The sequence below is a fragment of the Loxodonta africana genome, chromosome 19 (genome assembly GCF_030014295.1).
Source record: "Loxodonta africana isolate mLoxAfr1 chromosome 19, mLoxAfr1.hap2, whole genome shotgun sequence".
Lineage (NCBI taxonomy): Eukaryota > Metazoa > Chordata > Mammalia > Proboscidea > Elephantidae > Loxodonta > Loxodonta africana.
This window is the reverse complement of record NC_087360.1, coordinates 863,545-885,183: the sequence shown is the minus strand read 5'-3', so window position 1 is coordinate 885,183 and position 21,639 is coordinate 863,545. Positions and strand designations below refer to the sequence as shown.

Below are 21,639 nucleotides of genomic sequence, written 5' to 3'. Positions count from 1 at the left end.
ATTTGTTGAGAGTTTTTATCATGAATGGATGTTGAATATTGTCATAAGCTATTTCTGCATCTATTGAAACAAACGTGATTTTTCTTTAATCTGTTCATATGCGTTACGTTAAATTGAGGTATAATTTATATGTAGGGAAAGGCACAGATCTTAAGGGTTAGTTTGCTGAGTTTTGACAGATGCGTGCACCCATGTAACCCACGTGCTTGTCCAGGTGTAAGTTCTGTCGCTTCAGAAGGTCTGCTTGTGCCGCTGCTCAGCCTCCCCACTCACCACCGTTATTCTATCATTACTCATTTTGATACTCAAATTATAATTTGACCAGTTGGCGCTCCTTCAGGCTGGCTCTGGTGTACTTCCGACACTTCCCTCTCACTTTTTGAGCACTTCCTCACTTTCTGGCACAAGAGGTTTTCCTTGTGTAATTCCTTCCTCCAGCCCTGGAATCGGCCATTTCTCCAAGAAGACTGGTTCCTTTACTGGGGACTAATTGAAGCCAACATTGAGGTGTTTGTTGTGATGATTTGGATACTATTTGAAGCTAAGTCTTAAATTGAAGATTGTCTGAAAATTTATCAGTGGGGCATCTTTCCCGTTGCTACATGGAGGACCGTAAAAGAATAATGCATGTGGACCACATGATAAATGCTTGAACTTACAGAAGCAGAGGGACAAGAGCGGCCAAGGAGTGCCTGTAAGGACGTGAAAACAATGTGCAGTTCTGTTCCCACAGTGATGTCAGTTAACCACTCGGAGTTCTGTCACGCTCACCAGCTTGTCAGAAACTCAGCTAGGTGGACCGTGATGGAGGGCAGTGGTGGTTCTAGTGCACGTTAGGTGGGAACATCTTGCCTTATCTGGAAGAGGTGAGCACGAACTCAAGATACTCTTGTATGTGTGCGCCAGCCAACACAGATCATGACGTCCCAGCAGCATTGTCAGGGATCCAATCTGGAAAGAACCGGAATGTCCACCGGCGTAGAAGGGCTGAGGGGCTCGGGTACTGCCCCACAGAGGAGTGCGGATCAGAAGTGAGAGTCTGTGAACTGGAACCACAGCGCGCGTCACCATGGGTTAGACATTCTGGAAAGGGTGAAGATGCCCTCAGGATGAGTTCTGCTCTTGGCATGATTTTTATCATAAACTAGTGTATTGCTAAGTCAGTTCTAGAAATAAGTCCAGATTTCTCAGCATTGGGTGTGTGTATATCACGTTTCATCTGCTTCCAAGAGGCTTTTTTGGATAGTATTGTTGAGTGTAGTTACTACATACAAAATAATACTGGTATGGTTCCAGTTATTTAGGTCTTAAAAAAACACCCTAATTGGAGATTATTTTTCAGAAATGCTAATGTTAGGGACGGTGAATTATTATTTATAAGCATGTAACTCTAACCTAGTTTTTTTTTTTTATATCGTGTTACATACATGTTCATATTTTAGAATGTATTGTTAAAAATTTAGAGGTATAAAGCGGTGTCTCAGCTTGTGTGAATGTGCTGTAAAAAGAAGGCACGAGTGGCTTTTTTGTTTGTACTTTGAGGTTTCCCGTTATCTATCATCGTGGTGTTGTGTGCTGTAGAGACTATTCAGCTCATATTGACCATATAGGACAGAGCAGAACTGGCTCATAGGGTTTCCTAGCCTGCAGTCTTTATGGGAGCAGATCACCAGGTCTTTTCTTTCACGGGGGCCACTGGTAGGTTTGAACCGTGGATCTTTTGGTTAGTAGCCAAGTGGTTAACCTCTGCACCATCAGGGCACCTTCTCAGTTATCATTACCCAAGGTTAAACTTAGGTTTCTTTTAGAATCTTGAATTAAAAGAGACCTTAGGTCATTTAGGCTGAAGTCCTAGTTCTGTTGAGATACTCAGAAAGGTGGTCACCCCACTCCTTCGTGGCCCTTTCTGTCCTTCTCGGTGACAGCACCCAGTCTCACAAAGTGGGCATTTTTCTTTGTTGGCAAGTTCCAGTTTTATTAACATTTTTGAGTTTATTTTCCTGTTTGTATAAATTGGGCAGTAAACGCCAGCTACTCCTGGTCTTAATTCATTCCTTCAGAGAAACGTGTGGCAGATGTCCTAAGTTGTCTTTCCTGCGAGCTACACATCTCTTTTTCCTTCAACTGGTCTTTTTCTTGGTGTAGTTTCTAGACTTCCTGAAATAACATTACGGCTCCTAGGGATAAATTCTGTTTTGGCATTGTTTCTCTCAAAATGGGCGCCCAGAATTAAGTTCCCATCACAGAGTGCTGCTTTTCTCTGTGAAAATTTTTTTTCTATTTCCAAGATTTCAAATGATGATTTTTAATTAAAATCAAGTTTGTATTTTAAAGACAATATCTTTTCCAATAAGATATTAGTGAGGATATTGTACAAGTATTTTGGTTCTGCAAACCAAAAATAAATGTCAGCAATTTACAAGTTGCCTGGAGGAGTTTCCATGCCCTTGGCAGAGCATATGAAGCTCAGTTAGAACACAGCTACAAACACGACCCGTGCATCTAGGTCCTCCGGGAAAACGCGTGTCAGCGACAGCCAGAAGTTAGCGAAAGAGAGTATGGCCTACTCTGCCAGTATCCTTTGATGAACGCAGATTTTATTTTAATAAAGAAAAACATCACATTTTCACTTGTGCCCGATTTTTATGGCATTGGTGAAGAATATCGATTATACCATGGACTGCCAAAAGAATGAACAAATCTGTCTTGGAAGAAGTACAACCAGAATATTCCTTAGAAGCGAGAATGGCGAGACGTCATCTCACATGCTTTTGTCATGTTATCAGGGGGGATCAGTTCCTGGAGAAGAACATCATGCTTGGTAAAGTAGAGGGTCAGCGAAAAAGGAAAACCCTCAACAAGGTGGATTGACGTACAGGCTGCAACAATGGGCTCAAGCATAACAACAATTGTGAGGATGGTGCAGGACTGGGCAGTGTTTCGCTCTGTTGTACGTAGGGTCGCTATGAGTTGGAACTGACTCGAAGGTACCTAACGACAACCTGATTTTCCAGCACCATTGGTTGAAGACTTCCCATCCCCCATGAGATTGCCATTGGGCCTCAGTTGGAGATTAGATGGTGTATGAGTGTGGCCCTGTCTATTTGCTCTCCATTCAGTTCTTTGGATCTGTCTGTTGACCCTTCAGCCAGGACCACACAGACTTGATTACTGTAGCCTTAGATTGAGCCTTGAAGTTGAGTCCTCCAACTTTGTTCTCCTTTTTCAAGTTCACCAACTCTTTATTCTGTACCTCCAATTGTCTGTTAAGCCTATCCAATGAATTTTTTGTTCACGTGTTCTGTTTTTCAATTCTAGAATCTCCATTTTGTTCTTTTAAATAGTATTTTTTTGTTGTTGTTGAGATGCACTGTCCTCACTATAAACATGTTTTTTCTTTATGTCCATGGGCCTAATTATTAAAGCTGCTTTAATGTCCTTGTCTGCTAATTCTGTGTTCTGGGTCGTCTCAGAGCTGGAGCCTGTTGAGCATGGGCCATGTTTTGTTTTCTTGTTTCTTTGTATTCTGGAGTAGTCTCGAATGGGATTTTGGACATCGTGAGTGATATGTTATAGACTCTGGATTCTGGATTACGTTCTTCTGAAGAGTACGGATTGTTTTGCTTTAGCAGTTTGTTAAATAACTTTGTTGAAGTGAAATTGCCAGCCCTGTTTGCCTTGTGGTAGGTGGAACTCTTGGCCTTGCTTGGAGTATGTCCCATGGAGCTGTGGTGTAAGAGCCAGCCAGGGTCATGGCAGCCATTACGGAGAGTGTGGGGCATCTCTCTGTTTCCTTTTGTGTGATTCCCCTTAACTTTCCTGCCACTGTGGTCACCTCCCCTCCCTATTTTTTTCTGCCGAGACTGCATTTCTTCGCGTTTTAGCTGTCCCATGTATCCCAGATGGGTGCCTGCCCTCATGCCAAGTTCCACAGGAAAAAAGAATCTCATCTAGTTCCTTTCTTGCAGGTATTGACTCCCTGCCTGTCTGCCAGCCTTTTAACACTTTTTATATTTTTTCTAGAGTTTATGGTCACCTGCAGTGTCTGGTGTGATAGGAAGTACTTGGACATTACTGGAAGCAGAACGCTTTATCAGTTTTTTTAAATTGAAAAATAACTTGCTTTGGTCCCGTAATACACGTTCATTGTAGAACATTTGGGAAATTCAGGAGAGCACTCACGTGCGCGCGCACACATAAGCGCACAGAGTAATCCTGCGCCAGGATAATCACCCTGAACACACTAGTGTCTGTCCCTCCAATCATTCTTTTCTTCCCTTCCTCCCACCCTCCCTCTCTTTGTTCACCCCTGCCCCCATCTCTGTTAAATGCAGATGGGGGCCATCAGGCTGGATGCACTGTATTCTAGCCCACTTCCTTTACGGACCTTGTGTGGCTTTCCCCGCGGGTGAATAGTCTGTGGCAGGTTTGCAGTGACTTTGATCAGGCACGTGTAACTTCTGCAGTTAAAACGCCTCACTAAGTAGGGTGGATGTCATCTCATCATTAAATAATAACGCAGCAGCTAGCGATGGTTAAGAAACGCCACCACTGGCGTTCGCTGCGTGCAGGGGTGGTTGGCGCACAGAGGTGGAAGGTAAGGACACCGGTTAGATCGGTACTGCCCCAGGGTTGTTTCTTTCTTTTAAAAACAACCCGACGGCCTTTTCTTGAAACATTTCGAATAACCGGTAACCTATGTTACCATTCCCATTATCTGTAGATCAAGTAGGGTGCTAACTGCAAAAATTATACCCTCTTGAAGATCCAAGCTAGATTGTTACTAACGGGGGTTTTAGCGTCGGTTTCCCGTAGAGGCACAGTCTTACATTTCTGTTTATTATGCAGTTTTGTTTTGCCTTGTTTTCCGGTGCGAAGGCATGCTCGGCTTTGTGACTTCTCAGTGGGCTGAGCTGGGTCTCGGGCGAGCCTGCTCCTCCCGCATGGGCCCTCTGCTCTCATTTCATATGCAAAGCCAGCTAGTTTCTCAGGGACTCTAGATTTGCATTGATTTGAAATCCATTTAAAGTCAGAATGTATTCTTTACAAGGCCTTTCTTTTTCCTCCACAGGTAAGTTAGAGTTTTAAACTAGTATGTGTAAGTAGACGTTGCAAATGTGTTTTAATTCTACGTTGTTCAGATCACATTTTCTTATTAAAGAGGAATGAGGCCAGGGTTTGGGTAAAGATAGTTGCAGTTTACCTTCAAGTCTCATGTCTCACTTTTCCATTTCCCCAGCAGCAAGCACTCTCAGGGACCCTGGTGGCCGCAGCGGGCAGCTCGATCGAAGTGGACCCCTACCAGAGGCAGCAGACGTTGCCTCCGGCAGCAGGTATGTCTCAGCCAGGCTGCCAGGCCTCAGGTCTCACGTTTTCTGAGAACGGGAGTCACAGCACATGCCTCCACATAGCGAGCGCTGGGGAAGTAATTTTTGGTTAATTTCTCTCCACTTTGAAAGTTACTTTTTTCTGGAGGGAATTATCAGCTGGACAAAATACCTATGTGAGTGTGCGTGTGTGCGTGTGTGTGTGTGCCGAGTTGAACAGGCGTGTTCTGTGCTGGTCGTTCCGTCACCCCCACGAGAGCGTGACTGAAATCCTCCGTGTGGTGAAGTTGTCATTCTTTTTCTCAAACTGATTTTTCCTTCAAATTATGTTACGTAAAAGATTCAGACAGGTCAAAAGGGTGTAACTCAAGTCTGCCTCTGGTTAGAATTACCTGCCTAGTCCCTAGCCACAGAGGTAACCGTTGTTAATGTTTTGTGTATTCTTGCAGACGTTTTTTCTGTGCCTCCACAAGCATTGTTATTTAAACAAGGATTCAAATGTGACCACACAGGCACTGTTATGTGTCATTATTTCTTTTACCTAATAGGCTGCCTTGGACGTCTTTGCGAGTCGTTACACCTGGTTCTTTGTGATGACTGCACAGTAGTCCGTAGTGTGGATCGGTCCCTGTTCAGTCAGACCCTTACTGTGCTCATTTGTCGGTACTCTCCTTTTTCTGCTGCGGTCAGCGCAGGATTGAACATCTAGCCTCGTATTTTTCCGCACGTTTGTCAATATAATCAAAGGCGAGGTTCACAGAAATGCAATCACCGGGCCACAGGTTACATGCGCTGAAGTATTAATGCTGCCCCGAGGTCCCCAGTGGGGGCAACAACTTCCGGTTCTCTCACGTTTGCCATTTTATTAAGGATGACCAATCCTTTAATCTTTGCTGGTCTGATGGGTGAAAAATTATACCTTGTTTTGATTTGGATTTCTTTAATTTTGAGTAAAGGAACCCTGGTGGCGTAGTGGTTAAATGCTCAGCTGCTAACCAAAAGGTCAATGGTTTGAACCCACCGGCTGCTCTGTGGGAGAGAGATGTGGCAGTGTGCTGCCCTGAAGATTAAAACCTTGGAAACCCTATGGGACAGTTCAGCTTTGTGTCCTATATGGTCACCGTGTGTCAGAATTGATCAGACAGCGGTAGATTTAGTTTAGTGTGGTAATTTCAAGTCAGGTTGTACAGTGTCTTTTCATGTTAATTAAACATTTGTGAACCTGTTCTTCTGAACTAACTGTCCCTGTTCTTTGCCCATTTTTCTCTCTGGTCGTGGGTATTTTCCACATGAACTTCTAAGAGCTTTCTGAGTGTTAAATACATTAGCTCTCGTCCATCATGTGCTGCAAATATTGTGTCTCAGGTTGTTGCTTGTCCTTTGTCTTTTAATGATGCTTTTTTTAATATCTGCAAATTTTTAATTACAAGAAATTATACTCACCAGTCTTATTCTTTATGGCATTTGGGTTTTGGTTTATGCATAGAACGCCTCCCTGTTCAAAGATTCTAAAAACACTTACACATGTTTTTTTCTACTACTTTGTGGTTTTATTTTTACATCACACTGCACCTTTTTTGAAAATTATTCTAGAGCAGTGTAAGAGGCCTCGACTTGAAGTGGGTCACCAAGGGGTAGTTTTCCAGCACCCAGGGGTGAACACAGGCGTTCCTCTTCAGCAGTTAATGCCGACAGCACAAGGTAAGCCCTAGCGTGAGAAGAAGCCCCTTTAGCTGATAATCAACACCAAACTATATTTGGGTAGTCAAGGTCGTATGTTCAAGGTGGAGCTTCTGAAATTGGGGTAGTTCTTTGAATCCCACTTAATACACCCACTCCTCACTTACCGACATGGTTAAGTTCCAAAGACCAGGCCATTATGCGAAAATCGGCATTATGTAAAAACGGAGGATGACTGCATCATTACATAACTGGCAAACCACTGAGAATCACGGCCCAGCCAAGTGGACGCATAACCGTCACAGCCAGTGTTACTCCCTCACACTTGTTACTGCCAGACTTACATCGTTAATACGCAAAAGAGCTGGTAGGTGTTTTACCATTGTTGTAAATGCGAAATGTCAGACAAGGAGCTAGTCGACAAGTGAGGAGTAGGCGTACAGTGTAAAAAGCCCCTGGAGACATCCTTGTAACTTTACCAGAGCCACACGGCTGCCTGTCACTGCTTTGCCACGTTTTACACTTTTCTTTGCTACTGCTGTAGAGGGATGCCCTTGGGTGCTTTGGTGCTTGTTTGGCTTGGTGCTGATGTACAAAAGTCGGGTGCCTTTCTTTTCTTTCTGTGTGCGCTTTTGTGACGTTAGATCTGATGTGGTACTAATTCCCCACCAATGTACTTTCCCGTTTGAGTGTATGAGTTGGTTTTCAGATGGTGGGTCTCTGACAAAACATTTGGATGTAAAAATGTGTTCCCTTCTTACTCACTGGCTGGATTGCTTCCAAAGTCATTGCTGTTGGGGTTTTTCTCTGGGTTTGCAGGAGGGATGCCCCCCACTCCGCAGGCTGCTCAGCTCACGGGACAGAAGCAGAGTCAGCAGCAGTATGACCCTTCCACAGGGCCACCTGTGCAGAACGCCGCCAGCCTGCACACCCCGCCACCGCAGCTCCCTGCCAGGCTGCTTCCCGCCAGCGCCCCTGCTGTAGCCCCGTCGTCTGCACTGCAATTCTCGCAGCAGCCCCCGGTGGTGGAGCCGCAGACACAGCTCCAAATCCCCATGAAGACTCAGCAGCCCCCTGGCCCTGTCCCCGTGCCCCCACCCAGCCAATTCCCCCCTCCGCTGCAACAGGCCGCCCAGCCCGCACTCCACGTTCCCATGCCTGGGAAGGCCCACATGCAGGTGTCTCAACTTCCATCCCAGCCACAGGTATGTCCGGACAGCTAGGCATCTGTCTGCTCAGTTAGAGATGGGGAAAAGGGGGAGTCGCAGGGCTGGAAGGATGCTGTGCACACGGAGGTCTGCGGCTTTGCTCTTAGCGGTTACACTCCTACTTGACGGCAGTCAGTTAAATCGTTGCACCATCATTTTATTTGGCTCTGTAATAGTAGTTGTCCTAATTAAAGTAACAGAAAACAGAACTTTCAGTATTGCTGTTCTGAGTATAGAGGGTTTCCACTTACTGAAGCACAAATTGTGCCCAAGGTATTGTGTAGTTGTCCCATTTAATCTCCCCAGTAACTGAGGGGTGCTACTGGCCACTTACTAATCTGGACACAAGGCCGAGCAGTGGTGTGCCTTGCCCAGGTCTGCACGATGTGTGCACATCAAACGGGGCTGTCCCGGCTCTGAGTGCAGAGCCCTTGTCACTGTCCTAGCCCACTCCTCTTGGGGGCACCTGCCCGGTTTGTATTCTTTTTGGTGCTGTGTGCTCTGCACACCTGAGAGGGCATTACTTTTTGGGCTTGGTGCACCTTTCAAGGATCTGGAATGCCCCCTCTCCTCTGCTGATCTTACCCAGATGCGTGTTATGAAATTTATGTAGTAAATGACCTCAGCCGCTTAAGAGGAATGGACTGCTGAGCGGAGCAGGGACCGTGTCTGCAGCCCTGACGGGTGGCAGAGGGTCTCCAAAGGATGGCCAGGCCCTGTCTTGGTCATCTGTAATTGATTTGTTTCAGTGAGTGGGGGCGCCCGCTTCCTTGTGCCTTCCCTCACTAGCAGGTGGATGTTGTAGGTGGGCTTTGAGTTCAAGGATTATTTGAAGTCTATGGCAGAGCGTGATCTTAGCTATATGATAATAGAGTGACAGCAGATGCATAGTTGCTCCTGTTTGTTCACCCCTACATGGTGTCAGGCACTGTGGGGAGTGCTTTGTTGGCATTTTACTCATTGGGCCACATAATGATTTAAAACAACCCTGTGGTTTTTCTTAGGTTGTTTGTAGTACTTAAAGGCCACAACCTGTCTGTCCATTTGTCATACTGTGGTGGCTTTGTATTATTGTGATGCTGGGACCTATGTCCCCAGTATTTCAGATACCACCAGGGTCATCCATAGTGGACAGAACCTGAAAATTAGCCAGTGAAAACCCCGTGGATCACAACAGAATACTGTCCAGCGTAGTGCTGGTAGATGAGCCCCCTAGGATGGAAGGTGCTCACACGTCCAGTGCACCGCAGCCACCACAGTGGAACGGAGCGTGCCAGTGATGGTGCAGGTGCCGCAGGGCCCAGCAGCATTTGTCTGTTGTGCACGGGGAAGCCACAAGTTGGAGCTGACTCGACGGCAGCTAACACCACCAGTTATTTAAGGATCAGCTGTTGAAGATGATTTTTAAAAAGCCCTCAAAGTGTGTAGAGATCTATTACTTACCGGTAGCAGAGGGTCAGCACGCTTTTTTTGCAAAGGGCCCGATAATACATACTTCAGGCTTCGCAGGCTCTCCAGTTCTGTCACGCCTGTTGAGCGAGAAAACAGCCACAGACAGTTCAGAAATGAACAGACATGATGGCTGTGTGCCGGTAAAACTGGATTTCCGAAAGCCTGCGGCGGCTGGTTTTTGCCGACTCCTGAGTGGGAGGAAACCACCCCCCATGCCATGGAAGGGACTCACTGGGCATAGAGACAGGGTTGTCACTGAGGTTTCGTCCCCTCTTCTGGGTGGTGAACGTGCTACACTTCTGGAGTCTGCCCTCAGCACCCAGTTTAGCACCCCGCCCTCCTGCTCACTCCTCCCTGCCTCGGCAGAATTTCGTAAACATTTAGTGCAGTCTTTAGGGAAGGGGACCAGAGCGCCTTTCCTGCAGTTGAACAAGCCCCACTCGATCTGGGTAGGCACAGAGGAGGCGCCCCCAGCCCCCCACGAGGAGGTACGCGGGCTTATGTGTGCCTCAGAGAAGGGGTAAGGGGGCAGGCAGCAGGGGCTGTCGCTCAGTAGGAAAGTTCACGAGACGAGGCGATAGGTGAGGACCCAGCTGGAGTGAATGCTCCCGTTTAGTGCAAGTGTCACCGGCGTGTGTGTGGCTGTGCTGTACAGCGCGTTCCTATTGTGGCTTTCGTTTGGTAGTTATGGAAAGGAAGCTGTTATTGCATTTATCTCCGTTGATGTCCCTTGTGTTGCCTGGAGCCTGTGAGCTGCTGAAACCTTGTCTTGTTTCCTGCCTGCTAGACTGTGGCACTGACAAGGCCCCCCCTGGATGCTGCCCAGCCCTGCCAGAGGCCTCTGCCCACCTCCTCTTCTACCTCGTCCCTCACCCCCGTGGGCGGCTCGGGCCCGGGACCCTCGCCTGCGCGAGCCTCGCCAGTGAATAGACCCTCCTCAGCAACTAACAAGTCACTGTCTCCCGTCACATCCCGGTCCCCGGGGGCAGCTGCCTCGGCCCCCCTCAAGGCTCAGAGCCCAGCTCAGAATGCTACCGCATCCCAGGACAGTTCTCAGGATAAGCTGGCGGAACAAATCACACTGGTAAGCCCACTGAAAACACCTGCTTCACCAGTGGGGAGTGCGGCTTGGGGCTACTCTCCAGAGGAGCCAGCCTGGGATATCTTATGCCTGAGGTGGCAGTGGGCATGGCCATCAGAGCCCAGGGTGAGCTCTTGGTTGCTCTTGGGGCAGCTGCCTGGGCACATAGTGCTGCTGGGTTCTGGTCTCACGCACGGCTGGCTGGAGAGAACGTGGTGATTTCCTTTGTGAGTGGGGGACCTGTGGACCTGGGGGGCCAGCAGTGCTTCCAGCTGCGCTCTTGCTGTGCTGTCAACTGGGAGGGCCGAGCACCCAGCCTGGGGGATGCCGAGGGGCAGCGCTGGGCTAGCCGGCTGCACCAGGTGTTAGGCAGCTCCTCCCTTCCGCCTCGGCCTACCTAAATGGTTTCCATTTGCCAGACCTAGCCCCAGCCCCCCTTTTCTGAGGAACTGCCCGAGAAAAGATTCCTTTAAATTGGTACAAAAAAAGCTAAGTGTGAACCGGTGTCCTCACCGGAATACATCTAAGATTGGCAGGGCCAGTGGGCAAGGCAGGACGGGAACGTGAAGAAACGAAGGTAGATGTTTGGTTGTGGTGATGATAACCTGAGATTCATTCTTCTGTTCAGGTGCCTGTGCTGTTTTTCTTAGGTTTGTGTATTCAACAACCAAACCGAAACCAGCCCCCTTCAGGGACTTCCACTGTGCCTCGAGCGAGGTTGGGTGTCTGAGTGGGTGGCGTACCCCTCATCACTGAATGCTGACCCTGTGCACCCTTACAGGAGAACCAGGTCCAGCAGCGCATTGCAGAGCTGAGGAAGGAGGGCCTGTGGTCACCACGGCGGCTGCCCAAGGTGCAAGAGGCCCCACGGCCGCGGGCGCACTGGGACTCCCTCCTAGAGGAGATGCAGTGGATGGCCACCGACTTCGCCCAGGAGCGCAGGTGGAAGGTGGCCGCGGCCAAGAAGGTGCGTAGGGGCACAGGCGGCCATGGCCCCAAGGTTCTTTTGTCAGTGTTGGAATTGAAAGACATTTTACAGAGAAGCTATGTTGTAGACAGGGGATGGCCTCCCAGACCACTCACAAAAGCATCCCCAACGGTGGACAGCAGTGGACCGGACGCTGTGCAGGGGCCACACTGATGAGGACAGAGGGAGGAAGGGTGGGGTAGGCAGAGTCAGCACCTGCTGCTCTTAGGTGTGGGGGAAACGAAGCCCATCAGGCTTTGAGCATCTCTGCGTCTTTAATTTACGTCTCGCCACTTTTCAAGGTGCTGCTGGTGGGTACGTAAAGGGTGTAAATTGTTGGAGAGCAACTTGGCAAATTAAAGCAAAAGCCTTAAAAATGTGATTTCTCTTTGCCTCAGCAGTTTTCATATCTAGGAGTGAAATAGGCTTTGCCGTACTCATGCTGTGGAATGCTGTGCAGTGAACTAAAAACTGGTGCTGATCTGTGTCTGTTGAATGGGAAGATGCTAACAGTGTATTAACTGTGGAAAGAAGATTGTAGTGTACTGTTGTCCTTTTTTAAGAACTGTATGCCTATTTAGTCCAATAATGCCCTCAAGAAAAGCAAGCCAGTGTGGATGGTGGTGTTTGCTGGTAGACGCACCCATGGTTCTGCTAGCACACCCCAGGGGCACAGGAGAGTGGGCTTCGTAGCTCATTGTGGTAGATTTGTAAGAACTTGACAGATCCCATTTTATAGCAGGACACTGCACAACATACAGTTCTTGGCCTTCTATTTATAGCTGGTCAGAACCGTAGCACGCCATCATGAAGACAAGAAGCTTCGTGAGGAGAGAGGGAGGAAGGAAGAGCAGGACCGGCTGAGGCGCATTGCGGCCTCCACTGCCAGGGAGATAGAGTATTTTTGGTCTAACATTGAGCAGGTAAAATTCTGGATCCTACCTGGGGTCATAGAGGTCATAGGCTGTCTCAGAGCTGCAGAGCCAACCTGGGAGTGCTGGGTCTGTGGGGGGAACTTGGAGGCGGAGCGTGCGGGCAGTGGTCTTGGGAAGGTGCACATGTGGAAGGGTGGGTACTGGTTTGCCCTGCCCGGGCTGTGGGGTCCTGAGAAGGCGCAGGGCAAGCTTGTTGCCTCAAGGCTCTTCTGTCTGTGCCTTCAAGTGCCTGGTTAGGCTGCAACCCAGGAGTTTGGTAAGTCATGCTGGAGAGCTGTTCAGAGGGCCTCCAGGAGGCCCTTCCTCCAGTGTGGGCACCAGTCGCCCGAGGCCAGTCTTCACAGCGGTTTCCCCGTCCTCCTCCTCCTCTCTCCCTTTCTGTCCCCGGGCTCTCTTCCCGCCTGGCCTCCTCCTTCCCCCTGCCTTCCTCTCCCTCCTTCCCTCTCTCCTTCTGCCCCTCTCTGTCTCCCTCTGTGTCTCTCTGTCTCTCTCCATCCTGCCTTTCTTTTTCTCATCTCATTGCCTGATAGAATTTGGACAGAATGTAGCTAGATATAAAATAAATGAAAAAACACCAAGTTGAAAATTTACTTTTAAAGAATTTTTGAAATGAGTTTGAGACAACTGTGTTTTTAGACTGTATGTGTAATTTTTGATGTTTTCTGTTCAGAACTTGTATGATTTACATTCTTAATAACGTGCATATTTATTTAACTTTTTGTATTTAGGTTGTGGAAATAAAACTACAAGTAGAATTAGAAGAAAAAAGGAAAAAAGCTTTAAATTTACAGAGAGTTTCCAGGCGAGGTATGATACTTTTTTAAAAATAGCTTTTGACATTTGTCAGATTGCACAAAGAGTATATCTTCATTATAAATTAAAAAAAAACCTGAAAATATTTTTAGAAGAAAAAATAATACCATCAAGCATTTGAAAAAAGAACACTGTCGTCCTCTTCATCGAGGGTTTCTACTCCTGTGTTTTCATGTAATGGCAGCGTGCACTGCCCTGCATCACTACCGCTGAGCTCTGTCTCGTTGTGGATGCTAAGATGGGCATCCTTGTGGTCAGGCTGCCTGAGTGTGTTTTCTTCATGATGACTCATGGTGAGAGAGAGAGTGTGACGAGGACCTCCAGCGGGGCCTGCAGGGTCCCACGTTGTGGTCGGTTGGGTGGAATCGAAGCGTTTGTAGCACTAGTCGAGACATCATTTCTGGAGATATTTCTTAGACATTAATTCTTAGCGTTTTGGGTTTTAAATGAGATTAAGCTGATTGTAAAATGGCAAGGAGAGATTTGTGAGTGGAGATGAACAAGCTGCTCTAACTGAATGAATACTGCAAAGATGAAAAAGGCAGCAAACTTAAAACATATCCTTAATTGATGCCTGAAAGCCACAAAGCTGTAGTTCACTTTTAGATGTGTTTGTCCTTCAGGCTGTGACTTTGCCATAGGACGTCTCTTTCTCCCTTTTCTTTCTCGTCTGGGTCAAGTGGTGTCATGTAGTGCTGCAGTGAGCTCTGTTGTATATGGATCTTTGTCAGATCCATGCTTTCAGTTCCTTGAGGTAGAGTAGTTTTTTTTTCTCTCTCATCTCCGATATTGTAGTTTTTAGAACTGTATTCCTGGAGGTTTGTAAATTATTGCGTATTTGAAAAGCATTGTAAGTAACTGTAGGCAATACGTTTTGTTCTCTGAAAATTCTGAGAACTGGGAAAAGAAGAAAATGCCATTGTCTCCTGAGAGTTAAGCTGAAGTTAAATCAGCCAAATGGAGCCAAGACTGGTCAGGTTATGCTGCAGGGAAAGGGTCAGACTTGTAAGATACTGCCTGGAGTAGGATGAATCAACCAGGGGCTCGTGCCATCTCAGGGTGTGGTTGGCAGTGGTCGTGCTGGTGTTACCGTGTGGGCACAGACTGGGGCCTCTGGTCAGGTCAGAGGGTGTCAGGCCTGCATAACAGGCAGGCACCTTTTGACGGAAAGGCCCCTGTGGGCAGGCAGGCCCCTGTGGCAGAGCTGGTAGCCCCGGCTTGAAGAAGCCCTGTGTGTGAGTCTCCGCTCACCAGGCTTTTCCTGACCCTTTGTGCCTGTGGAGCCCAGGGGAGAACTCTCCTTGGCGGCCGCTTGTCAATATCTGGTCTGCCTGTGGTTGATCTCCTTGCTGTAAATAAGTGCACTGCCATTCCAGTTTGCTAGTTCATCTCTTGTGAGGTTTGCTAGGATGAGTCCCCACCCCTACATCTATCAGCCCCAGACCCTCTCACATGAGGTTTGAGCCTGTCTGTGGCAGTGTTGGGACAGTGAGGTGGACCATCAGGTGCTGCCACCCTTAGGGTCTCTGGGCTTGTGGCTGGGTGTTGCCCTTCAGAGCAGTCTTCCTTTCTCAGGCGAGTCTGCCTTGCTCGGAGTCTCTGGGCATTGCTTAGCTGCCCCTGTCCCTTTAGCACCTTGATGGGGCCAGGAGCAGCAGAGACTCGCCATCTCTTGGTCCTCAGAAGAACCCTGGAGGGGTGGGCCTTGTGATGCCCACACTATTGATGAGAAAACTGGGAATGAGGGGCAGAAAGTCGTGGAACTGCTGTGTAAGGTAATAAACATCATGACAAGTCAGTCTGTGCCATTTCCCACTGCTCTGCGCACGACCGGGATGTCTGGGTCCCTGCGGACGGGTCCAGACCTGGAAGTTAGGAGCTGCCATCACTCTGTGTGTGGACTCACAGGTCAGGCCTGGTGCCTCATGGCTCCTGGGTTGCTGAGAGGAAGGGCAGAATGGCCCCAGTGCCTCTGTTCAGTGTTGGAGGTACCTGTAGGGCAGAGCCAGACAGAAGAGTGGCTCTTCACATTGTGTGGACAGCTTTCTCTGCCTTTCAGCTCTAGGCGAAGCTAACCATGTTCCTGTCTCCTTAGGAAAAGAGCCCAGGCACCTGGGACTTGATGCTTTCCCAGAACACTTCCTGGTAAGTTCAGACTGCCGCTGCGCTCCAAAGAGACAGCAGCCAGGTGGTGACCACGATGTTCCATCACTGGAGAAATGCGTAGATTGTGACTTTTACTCCCTGTCTTCAGAACACCAGTCCGCTTTGAAAAAAATAAACCCGTACACTGCAGCTGTAGGCTACTTTGGAAATTTGAGAGGCCACAGCTGAATAAGAGAGAGTGGACGTAAGCTTTTCCCTTTCTGTGAATAAGAACAACCCTCCCATGAGGACAGTGCAGTGAGGCAGGCTGGGCCCGGGGCCTGCTGTTCTTGTCTGCACGTCCTAGGTCCCTCCCAGCCCAGGTTCGTAAGTACATCACGTGTGAAATATGGGCATGAAATTCCCTCACGGGTTTTTTGATTGAGAGAACACTGCCTGGGTTGTCCCGTTCAGGTGCGTGAAGTCAGCGCAGCTCTCCTGGCTGTCACAGCGCATCTTGTGTAACAAGGATGGGGAGGCCAGCTGGGCTTGCCGCTTGTGTTCTAAGAGCTCCTGTTTGTGATGTTTTTCTTCTTTGTTTCAGGATTCAGGAATATCTAGAAGGAAAAGGAAAGCCAGCACATCTTTAACTGATGAGGAAGGTCTGTCCCCCCGCCCCGTGATGCCTCTCCTGTCTGCAGGCTCTGTTAATTCTCACTGGCACCTACACATAGGGGTTGCGGAAGCAGAGGGGTGACTTTGGCCCAGTTGGGAAACTTGCCTTGGTCTTTCTCCCTGGTGTCTCGGGGCAGAGTGTTTCTTCATGTCTCCAGAGGACCTGGGGTATCTTAGCTGCATGGTGGGATCTGCATATGGGAGGGCTGGAACGCAGAAGCACCAGGGTCACGCGTGCCAGAGGGCTGGAATGCAGGGGCATCTCAGGGCACCAGGGTCACGCGTGCCGGAGGGCTGGAACACAGGGGCATCTCGGGGTGTCAGGGTCACGTGTGCCGAAGGGCTGGAACGCAGGGGCATCTCGGGGCGTCAGGGTCAGGGTACAGGTGGATCTGTGTGTCTGTGGGCTGAAACTCAGCTATGTCTCCCAAGATGCATTAGGGTTACCATGCAGGGGGCCCTGGGCCCAGACCGGCGCTGTTTGTGAGGCCAGGGGTCTGAGCTGGACAGGGTTCTGCCCAGCTACAGCCGGCTTGATGGGCAGGGCTCAGGCCAGGTGGCCTGGTATGGGGTGTTTCAGGAGAAATCCTTAGCCCTTTCGATGTTGGCAACTTCCTCGGATAAAAGCGAACATGTCCTCATTGCGCACGTGCGTGTGCGTGTGTGTGTGTGTGTGTGTGTGTGTGTGTGTGAGCAGACACGGCCCCCTGGCCATCAGCCGGCACTGTCTGCCACCCATGGGTCGTGGGGCCAGGCAGATTCTGACCTGTGAGTGGGCAGGCAGGAACAAGAGGGCTGGGACAGTTGTCAGGGTGCCGCTGTGGGGATCCCGTCCAGGTGCCGGTAAGACCGCTGTCTCCACCAGCCCCTGGTCAGTACCACGTGGTTTACTGGCTGATGAGGCAGTGTGTGTTAGGTTTCCACGTTCTGAAAGATTGCTGTTTCGGTGTTTATTTTGTCTTTACTGGGGAGTTTAGCCATTATTGGCATAGTGAACTGTGCCTGTGAGGACTAGCTTCTGTACGTGGCAGGAAAAGCTAAGACAGCTGTGGCCAACACGAGCTAGAGACCTGGAGGGTATCTCCATCCTTCTTGGTCCTTGGTGGTGTAGTTAGCTCCGGGTGCTCCCGGCAGTGTCCTCCCAGGTTGCAGGAAGAGGGCACGTGTGAGAGCCAAGAGGGCCCCTCTTGCCTGGTTGCCCTGAGCGGCCGCCTCTCAGGAAGGTCTTAGCCAGCAGTCCTCTGATGGTCTCCATCCAGCACTGTGTCAGGCCACCGCTGCTGTTGGCAGGAGGCTGGTAGCCCTTCCCTGCAGGTGGTCATGGGCCAGGCACGGGGAGGTCACTACGGAGGAGCGCCCAGCAGTCGGTATGTGCAGGGCGGTGTGGCCAGTGGGTGCAGTGTGATGAGGGGGTGGCGGCCTTGCGGAGAAGACAAAGCATTGGACTGGTGGCAGCTGGTGGCTGGTGGTCGGTGTAGACGTTGTTCAGTTCTAAAGACAGAGCCAGGGGTTGTGTGGTGCTGATGGGAAGGAGTCACTGAGGGGAGCCCTGGCAGAGGATGGGGTCTGTAATGCACTGCAGGCCTTGGGTGACAAGGGGTTGTGCTCCCATGGAGAGAGGGCTCCCAGATGGGCATCCTGATGCCGTAGGCTGGCGGACCCTTTTCTGAGAGCAAGGTGCGAGGACTGAAGATGTCGGGGAGGGGAGCTGGTGAGAGGCGGGGCCGTGGAGGACAGGAGAGGCCCCTTTTGAAGGGATGGTGGCTCGGTGGGTGAGAGTTCGCCCAGGGCTCCGCAGGCCCGCCATGCATGGAAACACCAGGGTGGAGAAGAAAAGTGTGCTCCCTGGGTCCCACTTGTTGATGAGCTATCTGCCAAACTTCGTTTGAGAAAGACAAAGCTTTGTGCGAATTTTTATAATTACTGTAGTTTATGCGAAGCAATTTTGAGGCTGTTTAGTGTTTAACGTGTAACTGGAAAGGTCACGTGAAGTCTTTCATTGACATTTGATGACAACTGTTTTAGTGGAAGATGAAGACGAGACGATTGAAGAGGAAGAAGCAAACGAAGGGATGGTAGACCACCAAACAGAGCTGACTAATTTAGCCAGAGAAGGTAGGCTGACACTACCTTTATTGAGAACTGCTGTCGTTAAGTATCGAATACATACGAAAAAGGATTGAAAAAACACGTGTCAGATGTAAAAAGTAGCGCTGGATCAAGCACTGGGTACACAGGAGAGCGTGGACGTCCGTGCACGTGCTCCCTGTGCACAGGCAGTGAGAGCAGCTCACAGTCACCTTCACAGAATACTGCCGGGTTTTGTTGAGAGCCACATGTCCAGCTCCCCATCCCCACACACCATTCCCGTGTCCAGCTCCCCATCCCCACACACCATCCCCACACACCGAGGACACAACTCCTCCTTGCTCTGATCTCTGAGGACAGAGCATCTTTTCTCCAGGCGAGGCGCTGCCTCTTTGTGTCTGGCCCACCCTGGTGTCAGGTTTCTCTGCTCCTCCTTGTTTGCACGCGTTCTCTGTGTCGGACATGGTCGGACGTGGCTTCGTGGCTTCCGTATCAGTAAGAGGTGCTGCAGTAGTCTGTTTCCAGGCCGTGGTTTGCCTTTTCGTTCACTTGATGGCACGTTTTGGTGAGCAAGTGTTCTTGATTTTAGTGTTGTTGAAGTGTTACCAGTCTTGTTAAAAAAAACCCTTTTACCTTAAGATAACGTGGGTGCTCCTGTATCGTGGTGTAAACATTGTCTTTACGCATGTTGATGTCTGTAATCCATCAGGAGTTGCTTTGCCCTCCCTCACCTCCAGTACGGTTGCTGACTGCCCCTGCTCTGTTTAGAAAAGCCTGTCTTCCCCTCGCTGATGGCCACTGCCGGCGCAGCCATAAATTAAGTGTCCTTGTAGGCCTGGCTCTTCCTGGGACCTTTGTGGTTTTATTGATGAGTTTGTCTGTTTTGTACCCATGCTGCACCGTCTGAATGACTACAGCTTCATGGGCATTGTTGATGCCCAGTTCACCAAGTCCCGCAGCCTTAGTCTTCTTTAGGAGGCTCTTGATGGTTTGGGGCCTTGGTGGATTCAGTGTTGAATGAGAACGTGGTGGTGGTACCTCTGCCTTGATTTTAAAGGGAACACTTCCCGGGAATGGCAGTCTTCTGGGTTGGTTGAGCCAGACTTGCTTGGTTCATATCTCACATCTGTACCCACTAGCTCCGTGACTTACGCCCTCTGCCTGCTTGGTTTCCTCAGTTGTGAAGCAAGGAAGAGTTGTTTCCTCACGGTGTGGTCCTGAGGACTTAGTGATAACATGCAACGTGTGCAAAACCTGGCCAACTGGACGCACTGCTGCAGCCACAGCTGGTCCCGCTCCTCGTCAACCCGATTATTCTTATTTTTTGTAGGTGGAAGTTTACATAGCAAATGAGTTTCTCATTCAAAAAGTTATACGCAAATTGTTTTGTGACATTGGTTGTAATCCCTGCAATGTGTCAGCGCTCTCCCCCTTTCTACCCTGGGTTCCTCGTGTCCATTCGTCCAGTTTTCCTGTCCCTTCCTGCCTTTTTGGTGTTACTTTTGGGCAGGTGTTGCCCATTTGGTCTTGTATACTTGATTGATCTAAGAAGCACGTTCCTCACGTGTATGTGTTTAGCGGCTGGTGAATTCGAACTGCCAACCTTTTGCTTAGCAACTGAGCTCATAACCACTGTGCTGCCAAGGCTACATGTTTGTTTCATAGGCTTGTCTAATCCTTGGCTGAAGGGTGAACTTTGGGAGTGGCTTCAGTTCTGAGGTAGCAGGGTGTCCAGGGGCCATGGTTTCAGGGATTCCTCAGGCTCTGTCAGACCAGTGTGCTCTTTTTTGTAAATTTTTATTTTGTTCTACATTTTCTCCAGTTCTGTCCAGGACCCTCTATTGTGATCCTTGCCAGAGCAGTCAGTGGTGGTATTGCTCAGCGTCTTATAAGGCTGGAGTCCACGTGCCACTGGGCTGCTGCTTCTTTGGAGGCTGGGGGGCTCTGCTCTGAGCCCATCAGGCTGTTGCTGACCTTGGCTCCTTACAGGACACGACCAAGGCCTCCCTCTCCTCAATGGTGCTCAGCAGCGCTGCGCTCAGCTTCCAGAGGTGCCCGTAGTCTTTGCCTGAGTCTCGTTCACTCCTTTAATCCCTGTGGCCAGAGAGAGCCCAGCCCCTTTTGGGGCTCCCTGATTCTGTCAGGCTCACTGAGCGAGCATAAAGCTCCCGCCTTAAGTCATCTGACTGGAGACCCCGTTAGCAGCTGCAGATCTCTCTGCCCTGTAAAGAACAGTCACGGGAGTGGCACATGACTGTCATATTCAACAGACAGGTCTCACTCAGCAGGAGGGGGTGACATAAGGGGAGCCATGAGGGGTCAGAGTTCTGTCTAGCGCAGTCTTCTTCTGTTCAGATTCTTGTTCTGTAACTTTTCGTATGTCAGAGTATTGCTGTCACTCTTCAGATATTTCTAGCCTAGTTACCTGTGGAGTCGCTGTGAGTTGGGATCGACTCAACGGCAACGAGTTTGGGGTTTTTTACCTACTTGTGACCACCTGCTCTCTAGAGTATCCTTTTCTGGAGTCCCAGCATGCCCCTGTTCATATGTCTGGGTTTGCCAAGGGAGCGTGGGACCTGTGAAGCAATAACCCAGCAGTTGGTGCCTGAAACCACACTCAGTCCGCTCCTGTCTTTGGGCTAGGAGTTTGGAGCAGCTAGGCTGGAGATGTGACTTGGCGGGTGGGAGGCGACCCCAAGGTGGCGCACCTACCTGCGGCTGGGTCCTCTGCTCCTCGCCACGTGGACTTCCTGTGTGACAGCTCGATGTACTCGTGATGTGGCAGCTGGTTTTCCCGCGAGCAGGGCAGATGCTGCAGTGCTTTCTGTGAGCAGCCTTGGGGGCCCACAGTCAGGCCTGCGTAGTGGGGCAGGGCCCACAGGGAATACCCAGAGGTGGGGTTGGGGACTGCCCTGGAGGCTGGGGGGCCCACAGTCAGGCCTGCGTAGTGGGGCAGGGCCCACAGGGAATACCCAGAGGTGGGGTTGGGGACCGCCCTGGAGGCTGGCTGCCACAGTATCCTCACGACGCTGTGTGTCACCCATGGCTGGGTGTGCCCCCAGGAGCCACCTCAGGGCTTTGTCTTGTAGGTGTCCACAGTGCTTAGAAGCTCCACTTCAGTAAGTCCTTTTCTATCTAAATGAGGTCTTTTTTCCATCGTTATCTTCTGCCTGGTTGTTGTTTGTTAGGTTTGTTCTAAGGCTTCTTGCCACATTATCTTCTTATTGTAAAGGTTTTCCAGTGGCTTCCCCTATTTTGTTTTTTCCTAGTTATATAGCATTATAACATTTTATTCACACAGAAGAGTTGAAAGGATCTTACTGTGACA

General features: G+C 49.6%; 1 protein-coding gene across 12 annotated transcripts in view; it reads left to right on the top strand.

Moving 5' to 3' along the window:
• EP400 (E1A binding protein p400) overlaps nucleotides 1-21,639 on the top strand; it is an 86,406-nt gene that overhangs the window by 16,017 nt on the left and 48,750 nt on the right. For 7 of the 12 annotated variants that reach the window (XM_064272014.1, XM_064272008.1, XM_064272013.1 and 4 more), the window contains 10 exons: nucleotides 5,240-5,333; nucleotides 6,921-7,028; nucleotides 7,827-8,212; nucleotides 10,455-10,751; nucleotides 11,530-11,715; nucleotides 12,498-12,638; nucleotides 13,379-13,457; nucleotides 15,559-15,608; nucleotides 16,153-16,210; nucleotides 18,249-18,338. In XM_064272014.1, the coding sequence (XP_064128084.1) occupies nucleotides 5,240-5,333; nucleotides 6,921-7,028; nucleotides 7,827-8,212; nucleotides 10,455-10,751; nucleotides 11,530-11,715; nucleotides 12,498-12,638; nucleotides 13,379-13,457; nucleotides 15,559-15,608; nucleotides 16,153-16,210; nucleotides 18,249-18,338 (1,489 nt within the window). The remainder of the gene's footprint in view (nucleotides 1-5,239; nucleotides 5,334-6,920; nucleotides 7,029-7,826; nucleotides 8,213-10,454; nucleotides 10,752-11,529; nucleotides 11,716-12,497; nucleotides 12,639-13,378; nucleotides 13,458-15,558; nucleotides 15,609-16,152; nucleotides 16,211-18,248; nucleotides 18,339-21,639) is intronic. The other 5 variants (XM_064272011.1, XM_064272007.1, XM_064272009.1 and 2 more) reach the window with 4 other exon arrangements.